Source organism: Pholis gunnellus (assembly GCF_910591455.1).
Source record: "Pholis gunnellus genome assembly, chromosome: 5".
In the NCBI taxonomy this organism is placed as follows: Eukaryota; Metazoa; Chordata; class Actinopteri; order Perciformes; family Pholidae; genus Pholis; species Pholis gunnellus.
The window spans coordinates 3,477,702-3,497,101 of NC_136531.1; the positions used below are offsets into that span (position 1 = coordinate 3,477,702).

General features: G+C 40.2%; 2 protein-coding genes across 2 annotated transcripts; both read right to left on the minus strand.

Moving 5' to 3' along the window:
* Window positions 1-5,876: 5,876 nt before the first annotated feature.
* On the minus strand, window positions 5,877-10,604 carry LOC306696297 (uncharacterized protein; the record flags this gene model as incomplete). The annotated part of the gene is made up of 2 exons (XM_079159879.1): window positions 5,877-7,154; window positions 10,575-10,604. 2 exons carry the CDS (start codon window positions 10,602-10,604, stop codon window positions 6,117-6,119), a joined length of 1,068 nt encoding a protein of 355 aa, XP_079016005.1. The 3' UTR covers window positions 5,877-6,116.
* On the minus strand, window positions 10,504-16,701 carry acta1a (actin alpha 1, skeletal muscle a). The gene is made up of 7 exons (XM_079160326.1): window positions 16,567-16,701; window positions 15,208-15,347; window positions 14,159-14,483; window positions 13,086-13,247; window positions 12,478-12,669; window positions 12,193-12,374; window positions 10,504-10,879 (listed from the first exon to the last, which is right to left on the minus strand). Exons 2-7 carry the CDS (start codon window positions 15,334-15,336, stop codon window positions 10,736-10,738), a joined length of 1,134 nt encoding a protein of 377 aa, XP_079016452.1. The 5' UTR covers window positions 15,337-15,347; window positions 16,567-16,701; the 3' UTR covers window positions 10,504-10,735.
* Window positions 16,702-19,400: the final 2,699 nt, after the last annotated feature.

The window sequence follows — 19,400 nt, forward strand, 5'->3', positions numbered from 1 at the left end:
CCACAGACACGTTTCCTCCAGACAAACACCGGAAGTTATACCGAGACAGACTGTTGTGCGTTAATAAAAGGTCCGAGTAGCACCAACAAGCTTGTGAACATTTAGTTCCACATGTAGATACAAATGTATTTGGTGACCGTAACAGTTGTACTTGTATAATATAATTGACAAAATATGTACTATTATAACGAAGCATAATAACTATTTAAACATGAACATATCGTTTGTCTTTTCCATCTCTACACCCTTGTATATATATTTAATGTTCAACACTATGATATTATACTGTATATCACAGACAATGTTATTCTTTGCACAGAAGACAAGCTACATTTTTTCATTCCAAGTATAAATGAACTGAAAATGAAAGTCATCTTTATAAGAGCCAGGGTGTATAAAACAAATACAACTCCAAAACATCTCTCTATATACAGTAAACACACACAACTCTCACTTGATGTACTGCAACATCATGTAATTTGCAAGTGCCTTCATCATTTCAAGTGTTGATTTTAAAAATAAATGTTATTACTAGGTCGAAACAAGTCATAATAAATCATTGTAGACTACACATATACATTCCTCGCCTCTGGCAATCACCCTTTTACTATTTCCCTGCATTTCCATCATATCCTATGAAAAACAAAACTGTGTTCCTTCAGAAAGCTAACAGTACCCTCACCTGTGCTCCCTCACCCAGGCTCAGTACTCCTCTTAATGTGCATTCATGCACCCCTTTTTTGCCACATTCGGTTGATTCTTTTCCCCAAATGATACACTAGACGCCTGCTTTACTGACACTAATGTGCATATCTGTGTTTCCAGTCTTTAAAGCCCTCTTTGCCAACTCATCCGCCCTCTCATTCCCACTCACCCCTACATGCGCTGGAACCCACAGGAATTTAACCTGACCTCCCTGATTAGTTATTCTTCTGGTCGACTGGAGGACTTCATGTAGTATATGGGGCGACTGTGGTAGAGCAGGGTCGAATCAGAGGATCGGCGATTTGATCCCCGGCTCCACTAGTCCATGTCGATGTGTCATCGATGCCGACAGTGTCTGAATGTTGTATGAATGTCAGTTAGTCCTGATGGGCAGGTGACACCTTGCATGGTAGCCCCTGCTATCAGTGAGTGAATGATGACATGTAGTGTTAAAGCGCTTTGAGTGGTCAGAAGACTAAAAAAGCTCGACACAAGTACAGTCCATTCAACATTTATCTTGAAGTCTGTTTGGATGAAAATACATTAAACTTGCTATAGGAATGAAGATGAGTCGGAGCAAATCAACACCTTTTCCTGTCTAGTTATTTCCACCCATCATAGTAAAACCAGCACTGCCATTATCTCCACTGTGTAAACCCCAAAATGATTGTATGTTTTTCTGTTGATTCCTCTTCCTTCAGCTGGTGTTGCCGCTCCATATCCTGTCACTCCTGTCTCAGGTTTCTTAGGACCATCCACGTTAATCTGTGTAAAAACACGACTCTTTCATTACATAATATTCAAATGCACTTACCAAATCAACTTCATCTTTTTCTTTCCTTTTCAACCTCTAACAAATACCAGTCTATGTCAGGCCACACAAGCCACCACCGGGTAAACTACTGAGGGGCTTATCCTCCGATCAAACACTTCAAATTCTCTTGCAATGATTGTCTACCCGACCAAAGTGATCCCTCTGACTCCTCCCACTCTCCCAGACCACCTGCACCACTCCGTTTGCAGGGTGAGACTCATTGTGTCTCTGTAAATTAGCCCAGTAGTCTGCCATCAGTTGCTTTCTCCTTAAATCCAGCGGTGTGTCTCCCATTTCTACCTGCAGGGCAGGTTCTGCTGCAACTTGGTGGGTAACCTACAAAATAAAAGCCTCTATAAATTATTCCCATCTTAAGTTATCTTCCATCTTTTCCATATGTAATGGGTGTGGGTTGGACATGGAAAAATAAAACTCAATTCATTGTTTTCAAACATTTATTTACTTCTGCTGAAGAATTCAACCCTTTAACTACCTTCTGATCTTTTTCTGCACCTCTGCTCCCTCTGCAATAAGTAAAATGACAATGTGTGATTTCATTCTTGTTTTTTTTACATTTTGATACATTCTTTTGATATTACAGTACGTACTAAGTTCAGGATTCACATTACTAGAAAATGGATATTAAATTACCAGGAGAACATCTAACCTAAATCACGACAACACATTTCCTCAAAACGATTAAAAAAAATATATACAAGAAGAAAAACAGGGACAACTGGTGGGTAAAGTGAAAAGGTGCGTAGGACTGGGTGACTAAACAGAGACAACAGAAGCTATAACATTACACAAAGGAAAACACATACTTGCAGAAGTCAATGCATAAACACATGAATTGCTTTCTGGTATTTTTCTGAAATCCTTGATTCAAACATGCAAAATAACTTTACACAAGAAGATATTTACATCAGCAAATAAGCCAAATATTCATTTTAACGGTAAAAACAACACTATAAAGCTGGGTAACGTTATAATAGTAACAGAAAGCAACCCATCTTAATCGTTACATCCTTCCAATAAATACCCTTAACGTGGTTTAGGGCCGTGTGTGTGACCTGGCTGTGACCTGTGTTCTCAGACCAAGAACTCACTCACAATCTGAAAAGAGTTCAGAGTGGAGTTTGGAGTGGAGCTTGCTGGTGAGGGTCAAGTCAAACAGGATTTTTCTTTTATGTAAATAGAATAAATATAAATAACTGAAAAAGATTTAAGTTAATTTTAAATAAAGTAATAAATAAAGCAGTTTGTAAAGTAATGAATACTGACAATCTGACTATTCAGAAAAGAAACAGGGCGGAACCAATCTGCCTGGAAATCTAGATAAGCAGACACGCAGTGACACGCCGTGTCGCAGTAAATACGGTCCGGAATCGGACAAACACCGCACCAGAAGAGATCGCATGGTATTGAGATGTGCGATATGACTGTGCATCACTGACGAGTGTAAAAGTCCGGAGAGGCTGCCGGTAACAGAGCTGAACTTTGCAACAACTGAGAGACTTTGTAGCTGACGTGAAGATCACTGCCGTCACCAGTTGGTTAGCATTAGCATTACGTCACGGGGATCTGTAGCATAAACGGCAATAGTTTAACCTCTTGAACCCTAAGCCTATTTTTAGCCCTCTGCTCAAAAATGTCATACCCATAGTCAAGAGAGTAAATCTCTAACTACAAGGTCTATTTGAATAATTTAAATGGCATAAAAACACAAATAAATGTGAGCTTTGTTAAGATGTGTACATATCATTGTATACACTACCGTTCAAAAGTTTGGGGTCACCCAGGCTATTTCGTGTCAATTTTCAGTTTCTTCGCAATTTCTCGCATGGAATAGCCTTCATTTCTAAGAACAAGAATAGACTGGCGAGTTTCACATGAAAGTTCTCTTTTTCTGGCCATGTTGAGAGTATAATCGAACCCACAAATGTGATGCTCCAGATACTCAACTAGCTCAAAGGAAGGCCAGTTTTATAGCTTCTCTCACCAGCATAACTGTTTTCAGCTGTGCTAACATATTTGCACAAGGGTTTTCTAATCATCAATTAGTCTTCTAAGGCGATTAGAACACTGGAGTGATAGTTGCTGGAAATGGGCCTCTATACACCTATGTAGATATTTCATTAAAAACCAGACGTTTCCACCTAGAATAGTCATTAACCACATTAACAATGTACAGAGTGTATTTCTGATTAATTTAATGTTATCTTCATTGAAAGAAACAGTGCTTTTCTTTGAGAAATAAGGACATTTCTAAGTGACCCCAAACTTTTGAACGGTAGTGTATGTTACTGGTAAATGCTGGATGAATGTTACACACAGCTCAAATTGAAAATGTTCAGGTTCACCTGAAAAAGAAAAGCGCTTTTATTGATTTGAAATGATGCAGAAGCAGGCCTAAACTCTCCCAAATCATATCACAACACGTCAGCAGTCCTCTTTAAAAAAAAAATTGGTTTTGATAAAGTGAAGTATGTCTGAGAAATCAAGGCCGGTGTACAGGTCAGCCAACATCAATTCTGATTTTGGAAGCAGCACATATAGCTATTTTATTGTAATTTTATATACTATACAACTATATATGTCACTTCTTTTACCACTAATAGTATTCAATCTATCTAATACAGCAGTTTGGCATCATTTTAAGAGCCTGGGCCATATAAAAACCTGTAAAACATGGCTCATTTTCGTCTGAATTTCAGAATTACGGAATGCAATTGAACCTTACCAAAGCCTGTGATTGGCCGATTTGTGCATGTGATACAGATTTGAACCCGGAAGATTGTCGGGAATGTAGTGATATGTTCTTTGAGTTGTTTGACAGAATTTTAAGCCAATAAAATAATCGAAAACCGTGATCCACCCCCATGGGTCAAACCTATCGGCCAAAACTGAAATAGGTCAAATGTTAGTTACCCTAAGTTAGATTGATCCCAATGTCTTCAGGAAACAGTTCAGAGCCGTCACAGGATGTTGATAGAACAGTAGGACCCGGGAAAATATGCCTTTGTTTACATCAAAACAGCACAAAGGTAAGGAGTTTATGAAATATTAGCGGTGAAGCTGGTTTGTTGTTCTGGTGCTTGTTTGCTCAAAGCTCTGTGGTGGTTTCACTTAGATAAATAGTGAAGATATCTTTGGAATCAGTGTGTTATTGGCGTGTTTTCTGCTATTTCGGTTTTCCGTGTTAGCATTTAGCCTCTTCTTAATAGCGCCTACCGTAGTGTGTGGTCGGCTCAGCAATGGCGAAAAAAGAGTGATATTGTGGACATTCTTTTAGTTGCTTATTTGAGTTTGTGTAGAATTGTGTTTGCAGTGTGTACACTGGCTTGCAGGACAGTGTTGAACAGAATCTCTTCGTTAATTTGGTATATAGCATGTATGAAGCATTAATAATATTTTTGTATGAAAAGTCCATTCTACGACATTTGGAACAGAGCCTCTGAACAGAATGGAGACTTTTTGGGCATCTTCGGGTCCAAGGTTCCCTTTGTCGTACAATATCGTTGTTTGTTTATGATTGATTGTCCGGTAATGTTTTATCAGGGCATGTTTAGATTATAGAATGTGGCCCTGGTGCTTTATTACTTAAACCATCATGAATGTTTGTCTGTTTACATTAATTTGTATATTGAATATGGGTTTTGTGTTCGGTGTGTTTTTTCCTATTTAAAAGGTATTTTACCGACACTACACTACACGAAGGTACACTAAGTGGCTTAGTGATGAACAAACTACTATGCTGAACCTACCAAAATAAAAGGAGGAAAATAAAAGTCGTTTGGTCATTGAGTGAAATCCAGTTAGAAATCCTTCGGGTAGACTCATCGATCCTTCTCAAGTGGGGAAAGTGCACATGTTAACAACATAACTTCACAGTTAGGGTCTGGTTCCTAGAACGTGAGCCATATGGTTTGACCAGGAACAGCCCGAAAAATCTACATTGAGCCGCCGCCCTATGGGCCCACCAAAGTGATTCTTTCCTGTGTGAGTTTTCATGTTTACCTTTAGAGCTGCGTTGCGCATAAATCTTTTATCACAAACTGAGCAGCTAAAAGTTTTCTCACCTGAGTGGATTCTCATGTGTTTCTTAAAACTTTTGTTATGTGCTGAATTACAAACTCAGAACATATTTATGATTGAAGGATTGCCTCCCCTCCACACGGCTCTCAATATGGCAACAAGGGTGCAACAGTTCAAAACAACATTTTCTTCCAGGTGAGCATGCCCGGGACCCCTCTAGAAAACCAAAATTAGTCTACTGGCTCAAACTAAAGACAGTACTAAAATCCCTGCCAACGTAAGGAGGCATCACCTTAAACAAAACATGGATATCAGAGCAATCAAGGTTTATTGTGTCACTAATCGTAAGCGGGGGCTAATTGTGTGAGGACAGGGTAATTGTGTGTGAGGACAGGGTTTTGAGGGAAACTATTCAAAATCTGAACATGGAATCAATAAGCGATGCTCTCAAATTAAAACATGCTTTTGAATAAAGATAGGAAAAAAGCACCATATTTCTTCCCCTGCGTTATGTGCCATGTGGTGTTTCAGATTTACCTTTTGTATACAAACAGAACCACTAAAGCTGGTTGTCTCTTGTATGAGTAATTATGTGTAACTTCAGAGCCGACTTGTGCCGAAATCTTTTATCACACACTGAGCAGCTGAAAGGTTTCTCTCCAGTGTGGATTCTCATGTGTATCTTTAAAGGTGAACGCTGGTTAAAAGATTTCTTGCAAACTGAGCAGCTGAAAGGTTTCTCTCCTGTGTGGATTCTCTTGTGTTTCTGTAAATGTGAACCCTGCTTAAAAGATTTCTTGCAAACTGAGCAGCTGAAAGATTTCTCTCCTGTGTGGATTCTCATGTGTGTCTGTAAATGTGAACGCTGCTTAAAAGATTCCTTACAAACTAAGCAGCTGAAAGGTTTCTCTCCTGTGTGGATTCTCATGTGTCTCTTTAAAGTTGAACCCTGCTTAAAAGATTCCTTACAAACTGAGCAGCTGTAAGGTTTCTCTCCTGTGTGGATTCTCATGTGTCTCTTTAAAGTTGAACACTGCTTAAAAGATTCCTTACAAACGGAGCAGCTGTAAGGTTTCTCTCCTGTGTGGATTCTCATGTGTGTCTTCAGATTTCCACTCTTGCCAGTTGTTTTCCCACACTCGGAGCATATAAATAGTTTCTCACCAGCACTACATCTTGAATCACTGACATGGACTTCATCAGGTTTCAAAGAGTTTAAACCTGACTGAGGTTCTCTGGTCTCCTTCCAATCACCACTGTCATCAGTGTCAGAAAAGTCTCCAGTCTTGTCATCAGTATCTGGTTCTGGATGTATATCTGGATCTGAGTTCCTGTCTGGTTCTGGTTCTTCACAGTCCTCTCCATCAGCATCTGTTTCCATCTGTTCAGTTTGTCTTTGATGAAGCTGTGAGGACTGAGCTTCCTCTTCATCATCTTCACTCTTCACAGGAGTGAATGAGAACTTGACATCAGCTTCCTCCAGACCTTGAAGCTGCTCTCCCTCCTGACTGGTGCAGAGTTCCTCCTGTTCCTCTTTAATGTGTGGGGGCTCTGGGTCCTCCTGTTCCTCTTTAATGTGTGGGGGCTCTGGGTCCTCCTGGTCCAGACTGGAGCTCCCTTCCTGCTGCTCAGGGGGAACCTCTTCTTGAACCACCAACAGCTGCTGGACGTCTGCAGGAAACAGTAAACACACACAGAGACGTTACAAAGAAATATTAGTATTGAACAAATAGTCTCCTGTACATACACTTTACTTTTTTTTTTTTTTTTAAAGAAAGATATGTAAATAAACATATATATATAAATATCTATATACATATATATAAAAAAAAAAAATGTGTTCTCACATTCTATTCATTAGTCTGGTCGACTCTAAACATTCCAGAAAAAGTTTCCAACATTTGTCACTAAAGCTTTTCTTGAGTACATTCTCTTCTTCAATCCCTCGTAGACCTTTTTTCAAAACATCTCTTGCTGACAGGACAACAAAACATGGTCCACAGTTTCTTCTTCCTCATTTTTCCAGTATTATGCTTTCCAATAACATAGAAGGAACTGTTAAGACCAGTATGGCCATTCCTTAGTCTTGTCATAATTCTCTCCTCTTTTCTATTTCGTCCTCTAGATCCTGCACTCCCAAACAATGGTTTATTTTTAAACAGATATCCCTTCGTCACCGGTCCTGTTCATGACGTTCATGGACAGGATATCTAGGCGCAGCCGGGGGGTGGAGAACGTCAGGTTCGTGGGTCTCGGGATCGCCTCTCTGCTGTTTGCAGATGATGTGGTCCCGTTTGCCTCCTCGGATCGTGACCTCCAGCATTCACTGGGGCGGTTTGCAGCCGAGTGTGAAGCTGTGGGGATGAGAGTTAGCACCTCCAAATCTGAGGCCATGGTGCTCTGCCGGAAATTGGTGGATTTCGGACATCAGGGGGAACTTGGAGTCGAGCCGCTACTCCTTTGCGTCGAAAGGAGTCAGCTGAGGCGATTCGGGCATCTAATTAGGATGCCTCCTGGACGCCTCCCACTTGAGGTTTTCCGGGCACGTCCAACTGCGAGGAGAGCCCGGGGAAGACCCAGAATACGCTGGAGGGATTGTATCTCCTAGCTGGCCTGGGAACGCCTCGGTATCCCCCAGAATGAGCTGGAAAATGTTGCGGGCGAGAGGGAAGTCTGGGTTAGCCTTCTTAGCCTGCTGCCACCGCGACCCGACCCCGGAAAAACGGAGTAAAATGGATAGATGGATGGATCTTCCTTTACTCCATTTATTACATTCATTCTGCCATATCTTTTTGATTTGTCCCTTAATCACCACTTAAGCTTCTGACTTACTTATATTTACATTAATATTATTTCTCCCACTCTTCAAAGCCCTTTTTGCTGCTTTATCTGGATTCTTAAAAGTGATTGTAGTATTTCAAACAGTATATGCTCTCTGCTTCTGGAGTGGCACAATTTCAAACTCGTTAGCACTGCACAGGAGTCTGATGCAATTCCACTCTCTCTGGCCTGACGTCCTCTACCCATTGGAAGGCAATGATATGGCCATCATCTCACATGAAACAGGGTTCATAAACATTTTGACCAATGGATTTCCATGACTTTTCAATAACTTTAAACTAAATTTCCATGACCAAACATTTTGTGAAATCTCAGTGTATACATGAAAAAGTGAGAAAATGTATTTAAATTAACAATGAGAATTCCAAAGCATAGAGTATACCTTAAATGACATAAATGAACAAGAGACAATAGTTTGATTAAAAGAATAAACATGTATAAATATACTCTGGTTGACAGGCATTCATAACACTGACACATCAATAAGAGCTTTAGTAGGTAGTAGCATCCAGCTAGTACACATTGCTTTCCCTAAAAAGTGCTTTCTTGTGTCTTACTGTCCACGGGACCTTAACTGAACAGTCACTTGCCAGCTTAGCGTTTCATTTCTGCAAGCTTCGTCGTCAGCGTAAGTCCCATCATGCCCTGGGGTCACGCAGTCGGTGGAGAGCAATTCAGCAGCGCTTGGCTCTACAATTTGCGGCCGCCTCGCTTTCGTAAGATTATCGTTGCCCACGTTTTCATGACGTCAGAGCAAGTCGGACGCAAATCTACCCGGCATGCATTGTGCGCCGATCGCAGGTGATCGATTCTGCGCACGCCTGGTTTATGTCGAACGAGCCTAATAACTCCAAGTGGATTTCTTTGTACGTGCAATCTTGTTACACATACCTACCGCATTTCATACAGCTAGGTGAAACCCAATGTTGGGGCTACTCAATAGGGGGCGCTACCGAGCCAATATGTCACACCGCAGCTGGACACCCCAATCAGACTGCAGTTTTCGCCAGGACTGCCTTGCGTGCCAAAGTTCAAAATATTACCAGTATCCCAAGCACCTCCCTTTCGCCTTGAAACACGTACGATAATAATAATAAACACTCGAAGAACAATAGGTCCCGTCAGTGCTCGGGCCCTAATAAATAAAGCGAACCAACCTGCTCCGTGTAGCCGAAGCTGAGGGTTGAAAACAGCGTCCAGTAGTTTCCGTTGTCTCTCGTTCTGCTCTTTTAAAGCAGAACGTTCCTCCTCGTACTCTGCTATCGTTCTTTCAAACACACCAAATATCTCTTCAGCAGCCGCAGTTAGTCGCTGGTTGACTAAACATCTCAGCATTTGAACTTTAGACATTTTCACTAAACCACAGAAACGTTTCCTCCAGACAAACTCCGGAAGATATACCGAGACGGACTGTTGTGCGTTAATAAAAGGTCCGAGTAGCACCAACAAGCATTTGTGAACATTTAGTTCCAGATGTAGATACAAACGTATGTGGTGACCGTAACAGTTGTACTTGTATAATATAATTGATACAATATATACTATTACAACGAAGCATAATAACTATTTAAACATTAACATACCGTTTTTCTTCTCCATATCTATACCCTTGTATATGTATTTCATGTTCAACACTATGATATTATACTGTATATCACAGACAATGTTATTCTTTGCACAGAAGAAAAGCTAAATTTTTTCATTCCAAGTATAAATGAACTGAAACTGAATGTCATCTTTATAAGAGCCAGGGTGTATAAAACAAACAAAACTCCGAAACATCTCTCTATATACAGTAAACACACACAACTCTCACTTGATGCACGGTTTCTATTTTAAACTTTATGTTTATTGGTTGTTGACTCTGGCTATTTCACTAATACTTCTTTTTAATTTTGGATATATATATATATTTTATATTCATTGGATTAAAAACGGACAGTTTAGAATCATTGTTTATAGAAAAATCTCCACACATACATTCACCTATATTTTATCCTCCATGCTTTACACTATAGTATGTATATTATATTTTGTGTTGTTTTTAAAAAGTCTAACAAACATCCAACGTGTTGAGAACCAGAAACAGCACACAGCAGTCGTACTTGAAAATAATTGAACTTTATTTATATCATTGTCTCGTTTCTTTTTTGGTCCGAGTTGAAGTGTGTCGTACCTTCGAATCTTTCACATACACACCGGACATCATTCACATAAAAAAAAAAAAACATCACATACATAACAGAAGGAATAAATAACATATGTACAGGTTAGGCGATGTTGTTTTAAAGAGTCCTGGGATGGCAGCGTCTCATTGCTCTGGATCCTGAGGTGGTCTTAGAAGCACTTGCGGTGGACGATGCTGGGACCGGCCTCGTCGTACTCCTGCTTGCTGATCCACATCTGCTGGAAGGTGGAGAGGGAGGCCAGGATGGAGCCGCCGATCCAGACGGAGTACTTACGCTCAGGAGGGGCGATGATCTGCAGAAGAGAAGGAAATCATTTATTTTTTATTGCCTGATAGCACTTATGATAATCATGACAGGATGACACCACTGACTCAGTTATCACTCAGTCAGCCGATATATTCTTAGCTTTTAAAACTAATTCCTTAGACACTTCCACTGGCTGTTTGAAAAAGGTAACAAAGCAAGAAACACAGCAGACCATATTTATCATTTACTATAAAAGACAAAATAGTTTCACTGCAAGGTTCATTTAAGAGCTGCTCTCCAGTTTGATTTTAAGATGACATGAAACTTCAGTTATCCTTCAGGGAAAGTGTTGTGCAGCAGTTGCAGTACAAAGTAGGAGAAAGTGTAAATATACAATATCCCAAATATACACAAGGTCAAGGTAAGGATAATATGTTTTCATCAGCAATGGAATTGTAGAGCACACTAAGAACTTCTAGTCCAGGCTAGCTTTAAGAAAATGAACTTTCAAAATGAACTCCGGTCTCAAAAGTTCCACAACAGCCACAAAATGGACTTGAGGGGAGAATAGTTTGTCTTGAAGGTGAAGAATGAACATCAGTTGAGTTTCAGCTGAAATAATTAGTCCAGTAACTGATCCGTAGCCAGAAAAATGTACTGGCAATGACTTTTAAAATCAAGTAATCATTTAGGTAATTTATCAAGCAAAACAATGACAAATATTCTCAGCTTCCAACTTATTTTTTTGATTTTATTTCCTGTTTTATATAATTGTAAATTGATTATCTTTGAGTTTTGGACCATTGATCGGATAAAACAAATACTTTGAAGAAGTCACAGAGAACGTTTTTCTCTATTTGACATTTTAAAGACTAAACAATTCATCAGAAATGAAGACGACGCTTAGCTACAACCGTGGTTTAAAATGTTTTTGATTATATTAAGATACTGTAGCTTTTTGTACTTCTCTTCATTAACTAAGTACCGGCTTCCTACAATTCTAAATCCCACCTGCTTCACTATATGGCTATGTGGACATCCCCTGTTTGGTGTTGATTGGTCGGTACAGAGCCCTTTTGTAATGAACCAAAACTCTTATAATGGAAAGACTTCTGTTGGCCTCATCACTTAACATCAGTGTTGGACTTCGCTGATGCTCTTGTGGCTGAATGGGAGTCAAAATCATGTGGGAAGTTTTCCCAGAGGAAGAGTTGAGGCTGTTACAGCAGCAGATTAATACCCCTGGTTTTAGAATTAGATGTTGAACTATCACTTATGAGTGTAATTTTCAGGTGTCCACATACTTTTGGTCATTTAGTGGATGTACGATTCAGTCGAGGGTGACGTAGAGTTGCTTACCTTGATCTTCATGGTGCTGGGAGCCAGAGCCGTGATTTCTTTCTGCATGCGGTCAGCGATACCCGGGTACATGGTGGTGCCGCCGGACAGCACGTTGTTGGCGTACAGGTCCTTACGGATGTCAATATCGCACTTCATGATGCTGTTGTAGGCGGTTTCATGGATACCGGCGGACTCCATACCTGCGACAGAGAGATTCAGGTTCAGAAAATGACAAGATTTCGGAGCGGAAAGCTGCTGCTGTGGATGTCTTCACTCATCATGCCAGGATGCAGTTCTACACACCGATGAATGAGGGCTGGAAGAGGGTTTCGGGGCAGCGGAAACGCTCGTTGCCGATGGTGATGACCTGACCGTCGGGCAGCTCGTAGCTCTTCTCCAGGGAGGAGGAGGAGGCGGCGGTGGCCATCTCGTTCTCAAAGTCCAGAGCCACGTAGCAAAGCTTCTCCTTGATGTCGCGCACGATCTCACGCTCAGCTGGAAACGAGGAGGAAATATCAGACTTTGTAAGCGGGCGGCTGTGGCTCAGTGGATACAGCATCCTTTAATCACAAGGTAGGCGGTTCGATCCCAGGTCCTCCATGTCCACATGATGAAGTGTCTTCGTAAAAGACACTGAACCCCAAGTTGCTCTACGGGCGCTTTACAGCAGCACACTGCTCTTAATGCTTAGGATGGGTTGAATGCAAGGGCCAAAATGTCATGTACTGTATGTACCTGTATGTATATGAAGATTGTAATCTTTAAATCAGAAACTTTCAAATCTCTCAAACATATTTTTGTCAAAGTAACTGGAGGAAAAGGGTTCATGTCTACAGCTAACGTGCTTCTGGAGTTTAGGTCTTAAAATCAAATTGAATTGACGTGTTTTGTGTTGACGTGAAAGCGTTTACCGGTCGTGACGAAGGAGTAGCCGCGCTCCGTCAGGATCTTCATGAGGTAGTCGGTCAGATCGCGACCAGCCAGGTCCAGACGCATGATGGCGTGAGGCAGAGCGTAGCCCTCATAGATGGGTACGTTGTGGGTCACACCATCACCAGAGTCCAGCACGATACCTGAGAGCAGAAACACGACAATACTCTCAATTACAACTTCTTGTTCAATACATTATTTAAGACTGCAACACAACATTTCTGCCCTGATGTCTAGATCAGGTGTCACCGGCTATAAAGTTGGTTTATTTCACTGATTTACTTCTATAGTTAGTTAGTATTTCAACTAATAATTCCTGATTATATAATGATATTAAACGGAGAAAAGCAATATAAGACAAGATAAGAGAAGCTGAAACTGACTAATTGCTTGACTAATAGTTAAAATACTTTAAATTGTCTATTAATCTACTAATCCATTAAGTGCTCTATAGTTAGAGTATAGAGTATAGTCATTCTGGTCAACAAGTGAGGGTTTCATTTTTAATTATTAATTGTCATCATATGTAGAGTAAAAATAGTAAACATTTCACTTGTTTCTGTTTCATATAATTGAAACTAAATTCATATTTCACAGACTTTGGCTGCTTGTAGTTTAAAGACAGTGTGTTTGGCTCAGGTAACTTATTTCTGACATTTTGCAGAACAAATTCTATCGTGCATTTTCTGTCAATTTAATTGATGAACAGTTAAACAAACATAATGAAATGTCTGTTTTTTTTGGCAAATTCAGTGAATTAAATAACTGAACCATCAAGAAACTAAATCAAATTGATGCACAAATCGTGTAAATCCAATGTTGATCGGTCAAACACTTTATTTAAAAATGAACACTGGGCTTTTAAAGGAATGCCCATTTCACTATGTGTACTTATGACTGTCTCGGAAAAGTGTTCTTTTGTCCACATTTTCCAAATACAACCAGATATTATTTAAGGAGTAGATATGTGGTTCTAAATGCATCTCTATCTAAAGATACCGCTCAAGAAGTTATAATCCTTGACCTGTTGAACACACGGAGGCGGCAGACTCACCGGTGGTACGGCCGGAGGCGTAGAGGGACAGCACGGCCTGGATGGCCACGTACATGGCGGGCACGTTGAAGGTCTCGAACATGATCTGGGTCATCTTCTCCCTGTTGGCCTTTGGGTTGAGCGGGGCCTCCGTCAGCAGGGTGGGGTGCTCCTCGGGGGCCACGCGCAGCTCGTTGTAGAAGGTGTGGTGCCAGATCTTCTCCATGTCGTCCCAGTTGGTGATGATGCCGTGCTCGATGGGGTACTTCAGGGTCAGGATGCCCCTCTTGCTCTGGGCCTCGTCGCCCACGTAGGAGTCCTTCTGACCCATACCGACCATCACGCCCTGAAGGGAGGAGGATGTTTTATGACTTCAAGGTTACTTTAAGTCCACCGCCATTATATTAATCCTCTACAGCTCTACTCCAGTTTACAGGGCTTTACTCCAAGAACTTTTTCAGCTATTTTCCCTGATATGAACAACACTGAGAGCATTTTTTTGCTTTAACACGTACATGCCTGTGCTTCAAGACTTTAACATGCAATTTTCTTTTCAGGATTTAAGATTAAAGCAAAGCTTGAAATTGTTTTTAACATAGTTTTTTTATTTTAAACTTCTATGTACTCTCTTCTCTTAAAATACAAAGGCACATTTCTTGTGTGTGACTTGTGATAAACCTGATTCTGATGATGTAATGTACCAAGCCAAGGTCAGATTTCTATTAAGACAAGTATACATGTGTTCTTTATGTATTAAACTTTAAAAGAAGAAACTAAAGAAAGTAAATAAAAGTCACTTTGTGTTTCCTAGTTGAGTCTTTAGTATAATCATCATTTGGTTGCTTCCACTTGGGAGTTAGAATGTGCATGGCAGACTTTAAACCAAGCACCAAACCAAAGGTGATTTAACCCTCCTTGGAGAAAGTCTTCAAAACATTTTTTTTTTTTTCTTAAAAGCTGGTCAACAACTGGAGCTGTTTGACTCAGTGAAAAATAACTTTTAAACGCAGCTTAAAACCAGGAGGTCTATGGTATCATAGACATCATGGGACAAGATGCTCTTTGTGTACCTGGTGACGGGGCCGGCCCACGATGGAGGGGAACACCGCCCTGGGGGCGTCGTCTCCGGCGAAGCCAGCCTTCACCAGGCCGGAGCCGTTGTCGCACACGAGGGCGGTGGTCTCTTCGTCGTCACACATGTCTGCGGGTTCTGGAGGAGGAAGGTCAGGAGGCCGGTGAGTGTCATTACAGCAGATACACTGAGAACAACATTCATTTATACTGGCTATTTGTCTGACATGGAGATTTAACAACTAATTCAATGTGTTTGAATGTGTGACATGTGTTTTAGTTTTAGAGTGGAGTATGATAATCAACAGCTGGCCAACAAATATATCCTATTCCTTTTGATTTCCTCCTATGAAACACTCCCAGCTCTATTTAAACTGTATGAATAATAAAAGGATAATGACTACAACTCAAGTCTTAAATATCCTCACTCCGTCCTGCAGTGTCTGGGTTCTGCGTCTCATTAAACACGAGCTGACAACAGTTTACTCAGCTTGAAGGTAGTAAACAGAAACACCCTCATTTAGTATAATGATGCCTTCAAGTGCTCCACATAAAGTCCTACATCTGAACATTAAGCTGATGTCGTTCATCTAAGTTTTCTTTGTTAGGAATATGTAAAAACAAAAACAAGTTCAGTGTTATACAACACAATTGTTACCCTGATTGATTACACCAGATATTCTCGATTTTTGTTTTCAGCCAAGAACCCCTTAAGATAGAGAATATAGCGGGGACGCCCTCATGCATGTCTCTTGGAATAATTTGATGTTGCCAAATTAGATAAGATAAGATAAGATAATCCTTTATAAGTGGGGACATTTACAGGATTACAGCAGCATAGAGTATAGTGCAAACAAAAGACATAGTATTATAAATAAGTAATAAAACAGTAAAGAATATTAAATAAGTAAAAAATCCACATTAACTAAAATATTATATATACAGACAGAATAATTGTTGTATTGTATATAGTTTAAGTCTGTGTGAAAGAACACAAGAGAAAAAAGTATTTTAGACTATTTTAGATTTAAAAATGTAAATATTATCTGTTGAATCTGAAAACGTTTCACTACCCTTTTAGAATGGCTCACACTGTACACTAACTGTTAAACATTACATTATTTAGAAAATTCCCATTTGTCCAGTTTCTTGTGGCATTCTAACGTAAAAACACTAGATTTCCCGACAGCACCTGAACGCAGCAGGGCTGGCTCCCTGACAGGAAGTTTTCCTGTCATAACAAAATAAAATGCTTTTTCTAACCGCTGAAGGTGAACAGAAGCCGGCTACCAAATCTCTCCCTCTCTCTACAACCGTACCAGCGCACCCCGGTGCACCCGCTCCTCCAAGCCGCTTACCTCTGCTTGTCTCCGGCTGTCAAGTGAGGAAACTTTAACCGCTGCTGCTTGTTCCAGTTAAAAAGGTGTGACCGGCAGCGACCAGCGGTCCTTATATACACTCCTCCATACCACCCCAGACAGCCGTTAGGAATGTCCGAGTATTCGACTGGAATTCAACCGGCCACCTCGTCCATATTTGGTCGGCCGCATGCATACACACAGAGAGAGGCTCGCGCGCCGGGAGGGCCATATATGGAGAGAAAAGCCCCCGCGAGACTGCCTCGGAGCGCTCGAGCCCGTGTATGGAGCGAGACTAGACCGACTCACCGACCGTTAGTGGCGCGTGTTGAGGACTACTACTGCTGCTACTGCTGCTACTACTACTACTACCACTACTACCTACTACTACTACTACTACTACCACTACTACTACTACTACTACTACTACTACTACTACTACTACTACTACTACTACCACTACTACCACTACTACTACTACTACTCAAACCACACAGTGTACATACAGAAAGTACACGCTCCCATTCAAAGCTTATTTTTTTAGTTTTTTAACTTAAAAATGTTTTTTTGTTCAGTTTCTTAGACATGAATTACACACAACTTAAAATAAAAAAAGGAAATGTCTCGGATGTTACAATTAAGTCTTGGTCCTTGATGTAAAGGTGACATATATAGCTTACATGCAAACATACAACTATAAACAAAACTAATAACTAGGCCTATTCTAATTTCCTCCCTTGCTTTGTATTACTTTGGGAAACAAATAGTTTGCATTTACTGAATGACAGAGATGTCTGTTCACAGTTCTATCAGATTATTTATTTTCTAGATAATTCTTTGGTGTATAAAATGTCACCAAATAGTAAAGAAAATATCCATCCCAGTTTCTCAAAGTCCATATTGACGTCTTTAAATATCTTGTTTTGTGAGTCCAAAACCCGAAGATCTTCAGTTTAATATGATATTAAACAGAGAAAAGCAAGAAATCTCAATACTTGAGTTTGAAAACAGCATATTTTGATTGCTGCAGCTCCACTAAAGTTAAAACACTGACTGAACAGTGTAGCTGTTGAAATTGAAGCGCTGAATGTTGAGTTGAGGCGACAATTTGCACGTTTAGCGCCGAGTCAAATCTGCATAGTCAGTCCTATCGGCACTGAAATGAGTTGAAGTGACTGTAGATTAGATATCAGTTGAAGTGTAAGCGGTGAAAGGAGTTGATGTGTCGGCTGTAGTGTTCTGGAAGTATGAGTAATAAAGTATATATATTATTTTACTCTTTTTAAAATTTATATATATTTAATTTATTTACTATTATTTGTATGTATATGTATGTATGTGTGCATATATGTGTGTGTATATGCGTGTGTATTCATTGTAATTTATGGTTGATTTTTAATGCATATCTTGAAAATCACAAAAAAGTAACAAATTATAAATAAATAAGTGTAGCCGTTGTCCTATCACCATGTCGACTCAGTAAATTAACTTTGTTTGATTTAATAACATGAATAAATATGGTTCTTATCTCAGCTTAAGAAGGATTTTGTTTTTTTTAGATTTATTTCATGTTTGCATGGAGCTCGTGCTGCTCAGCTGGAAGCCAACCACTACGTCCACACAGCAGCAGCTGAGTGACGCTCACGCTTCAAGTTTCTGAAACAAGACGGTCGGAACCTCCAACCCATCGGACAGCTGCAACAGAGCCAGCAGAGCCCGGCTGTGTTTACCCAACTGTTAGCGGAGATCCACTGAGGTGTTGGGATTCACAGAGTTAAAAAAATGGAAGACAACCCGACTGTGTGGCAGGAGACTGTGGTCAAAAAACATTTAATGACAAAAAAAAATGACTTGTGGCTTACAGACATTATATCACCCAGCAGTTGCCTTCTGCGTAAATCATTTAAGGTGCAATTTGCTGAACCAGATGTGATTTCAGATGTGTTTTATCCAACATGTTCTGAAACTAAACGACAAAACATGTCGTTTGTGCTTTTAGAACAACACGCAGAACATTTAACATGTGTTGTTTTGAGGGTTTTGTCCTTCTTTGGAGGACATTCTCTAATTATTTGTGTTGTTTATTTACATATTTTCTCCAAATTGAGCCATCATCTGGACCAGAATTGGAAATTCTCTGCAATTCCTGCCATCACTGATGGACACTTAATCAGAGATACTGCAATATTACCTCAATTCTATTGTCATTGTTGTTGTTCTTTATGTTCATATATATACTTTTGGATATATATTTAAAGTTTATATTGTACATAGTTAAATGTTTATACTTACCTCCGTTCTACTTTGTTTTTATATTTTTTTATTTATTTGTATATTCTGTGTATGTACGTTGAGAGTGATGTAAAAACTGGAGTCAAATTCCTCGTATGCGTCCACATACACGGCCAATAAAGCAGATTCTGATTTCTTAAATATTTTGAGCTATATTAGGAGAGTTAAATAAGACCCTCTGTAGTGCTATACTGTGTGATTAGATAAGACTGAATTACGTGTTCCCACCTGTTAAAGGTTTACCTCTCCAGTTAAGAGCACAACAGGACAGTAATGTGGAGCTGATGTCCATAATCTCACCTACTTCTACTATTTTTAGCCGAGCGGGACCCTGAACGCCGTCTGCGGCCGCGGTGTAGCTGCGACAGTGGATCACAACAGAGCATCCCCGTCAGTGGTGGCAGTCGGTCGGTCCAAAAATAACTATTTATAACCAACATCTGCCCCTCGTCACCAAACAGGAGGAAGTCCTGACGAATGCAGGCCAGCTTCTGGAGTCTGCAGGATCAGGTTCCTGCCACTTTCTAGTCCTGAAGGTTTAG

Excerpts from the sequence above, each read along its gene's own strand:
- acta1a (XM_079160326.1), bottom strand. The coding sequence starts at position 15,336 with ATGTGTGACGACGAAGAGACCACCGCCCTCGTGTGCGACAACGGCTCC. Across the intron at positions 14,484-15,207 it reads TGGGCCGGCCCCGTCACCAG|GGCGTGATGGTCGGTATGGG; the intron begins GTACACAAAGAG and ends TCCTCCCTTCAG. Across the intron at positions 12,375-12,477 it reads CTTCCAGCCCTCATTCATCG|GTATGGAGTCCGCCGGTATC; the intron begins GTGTGTAGAACT and ends TCTCTGTCGCAG.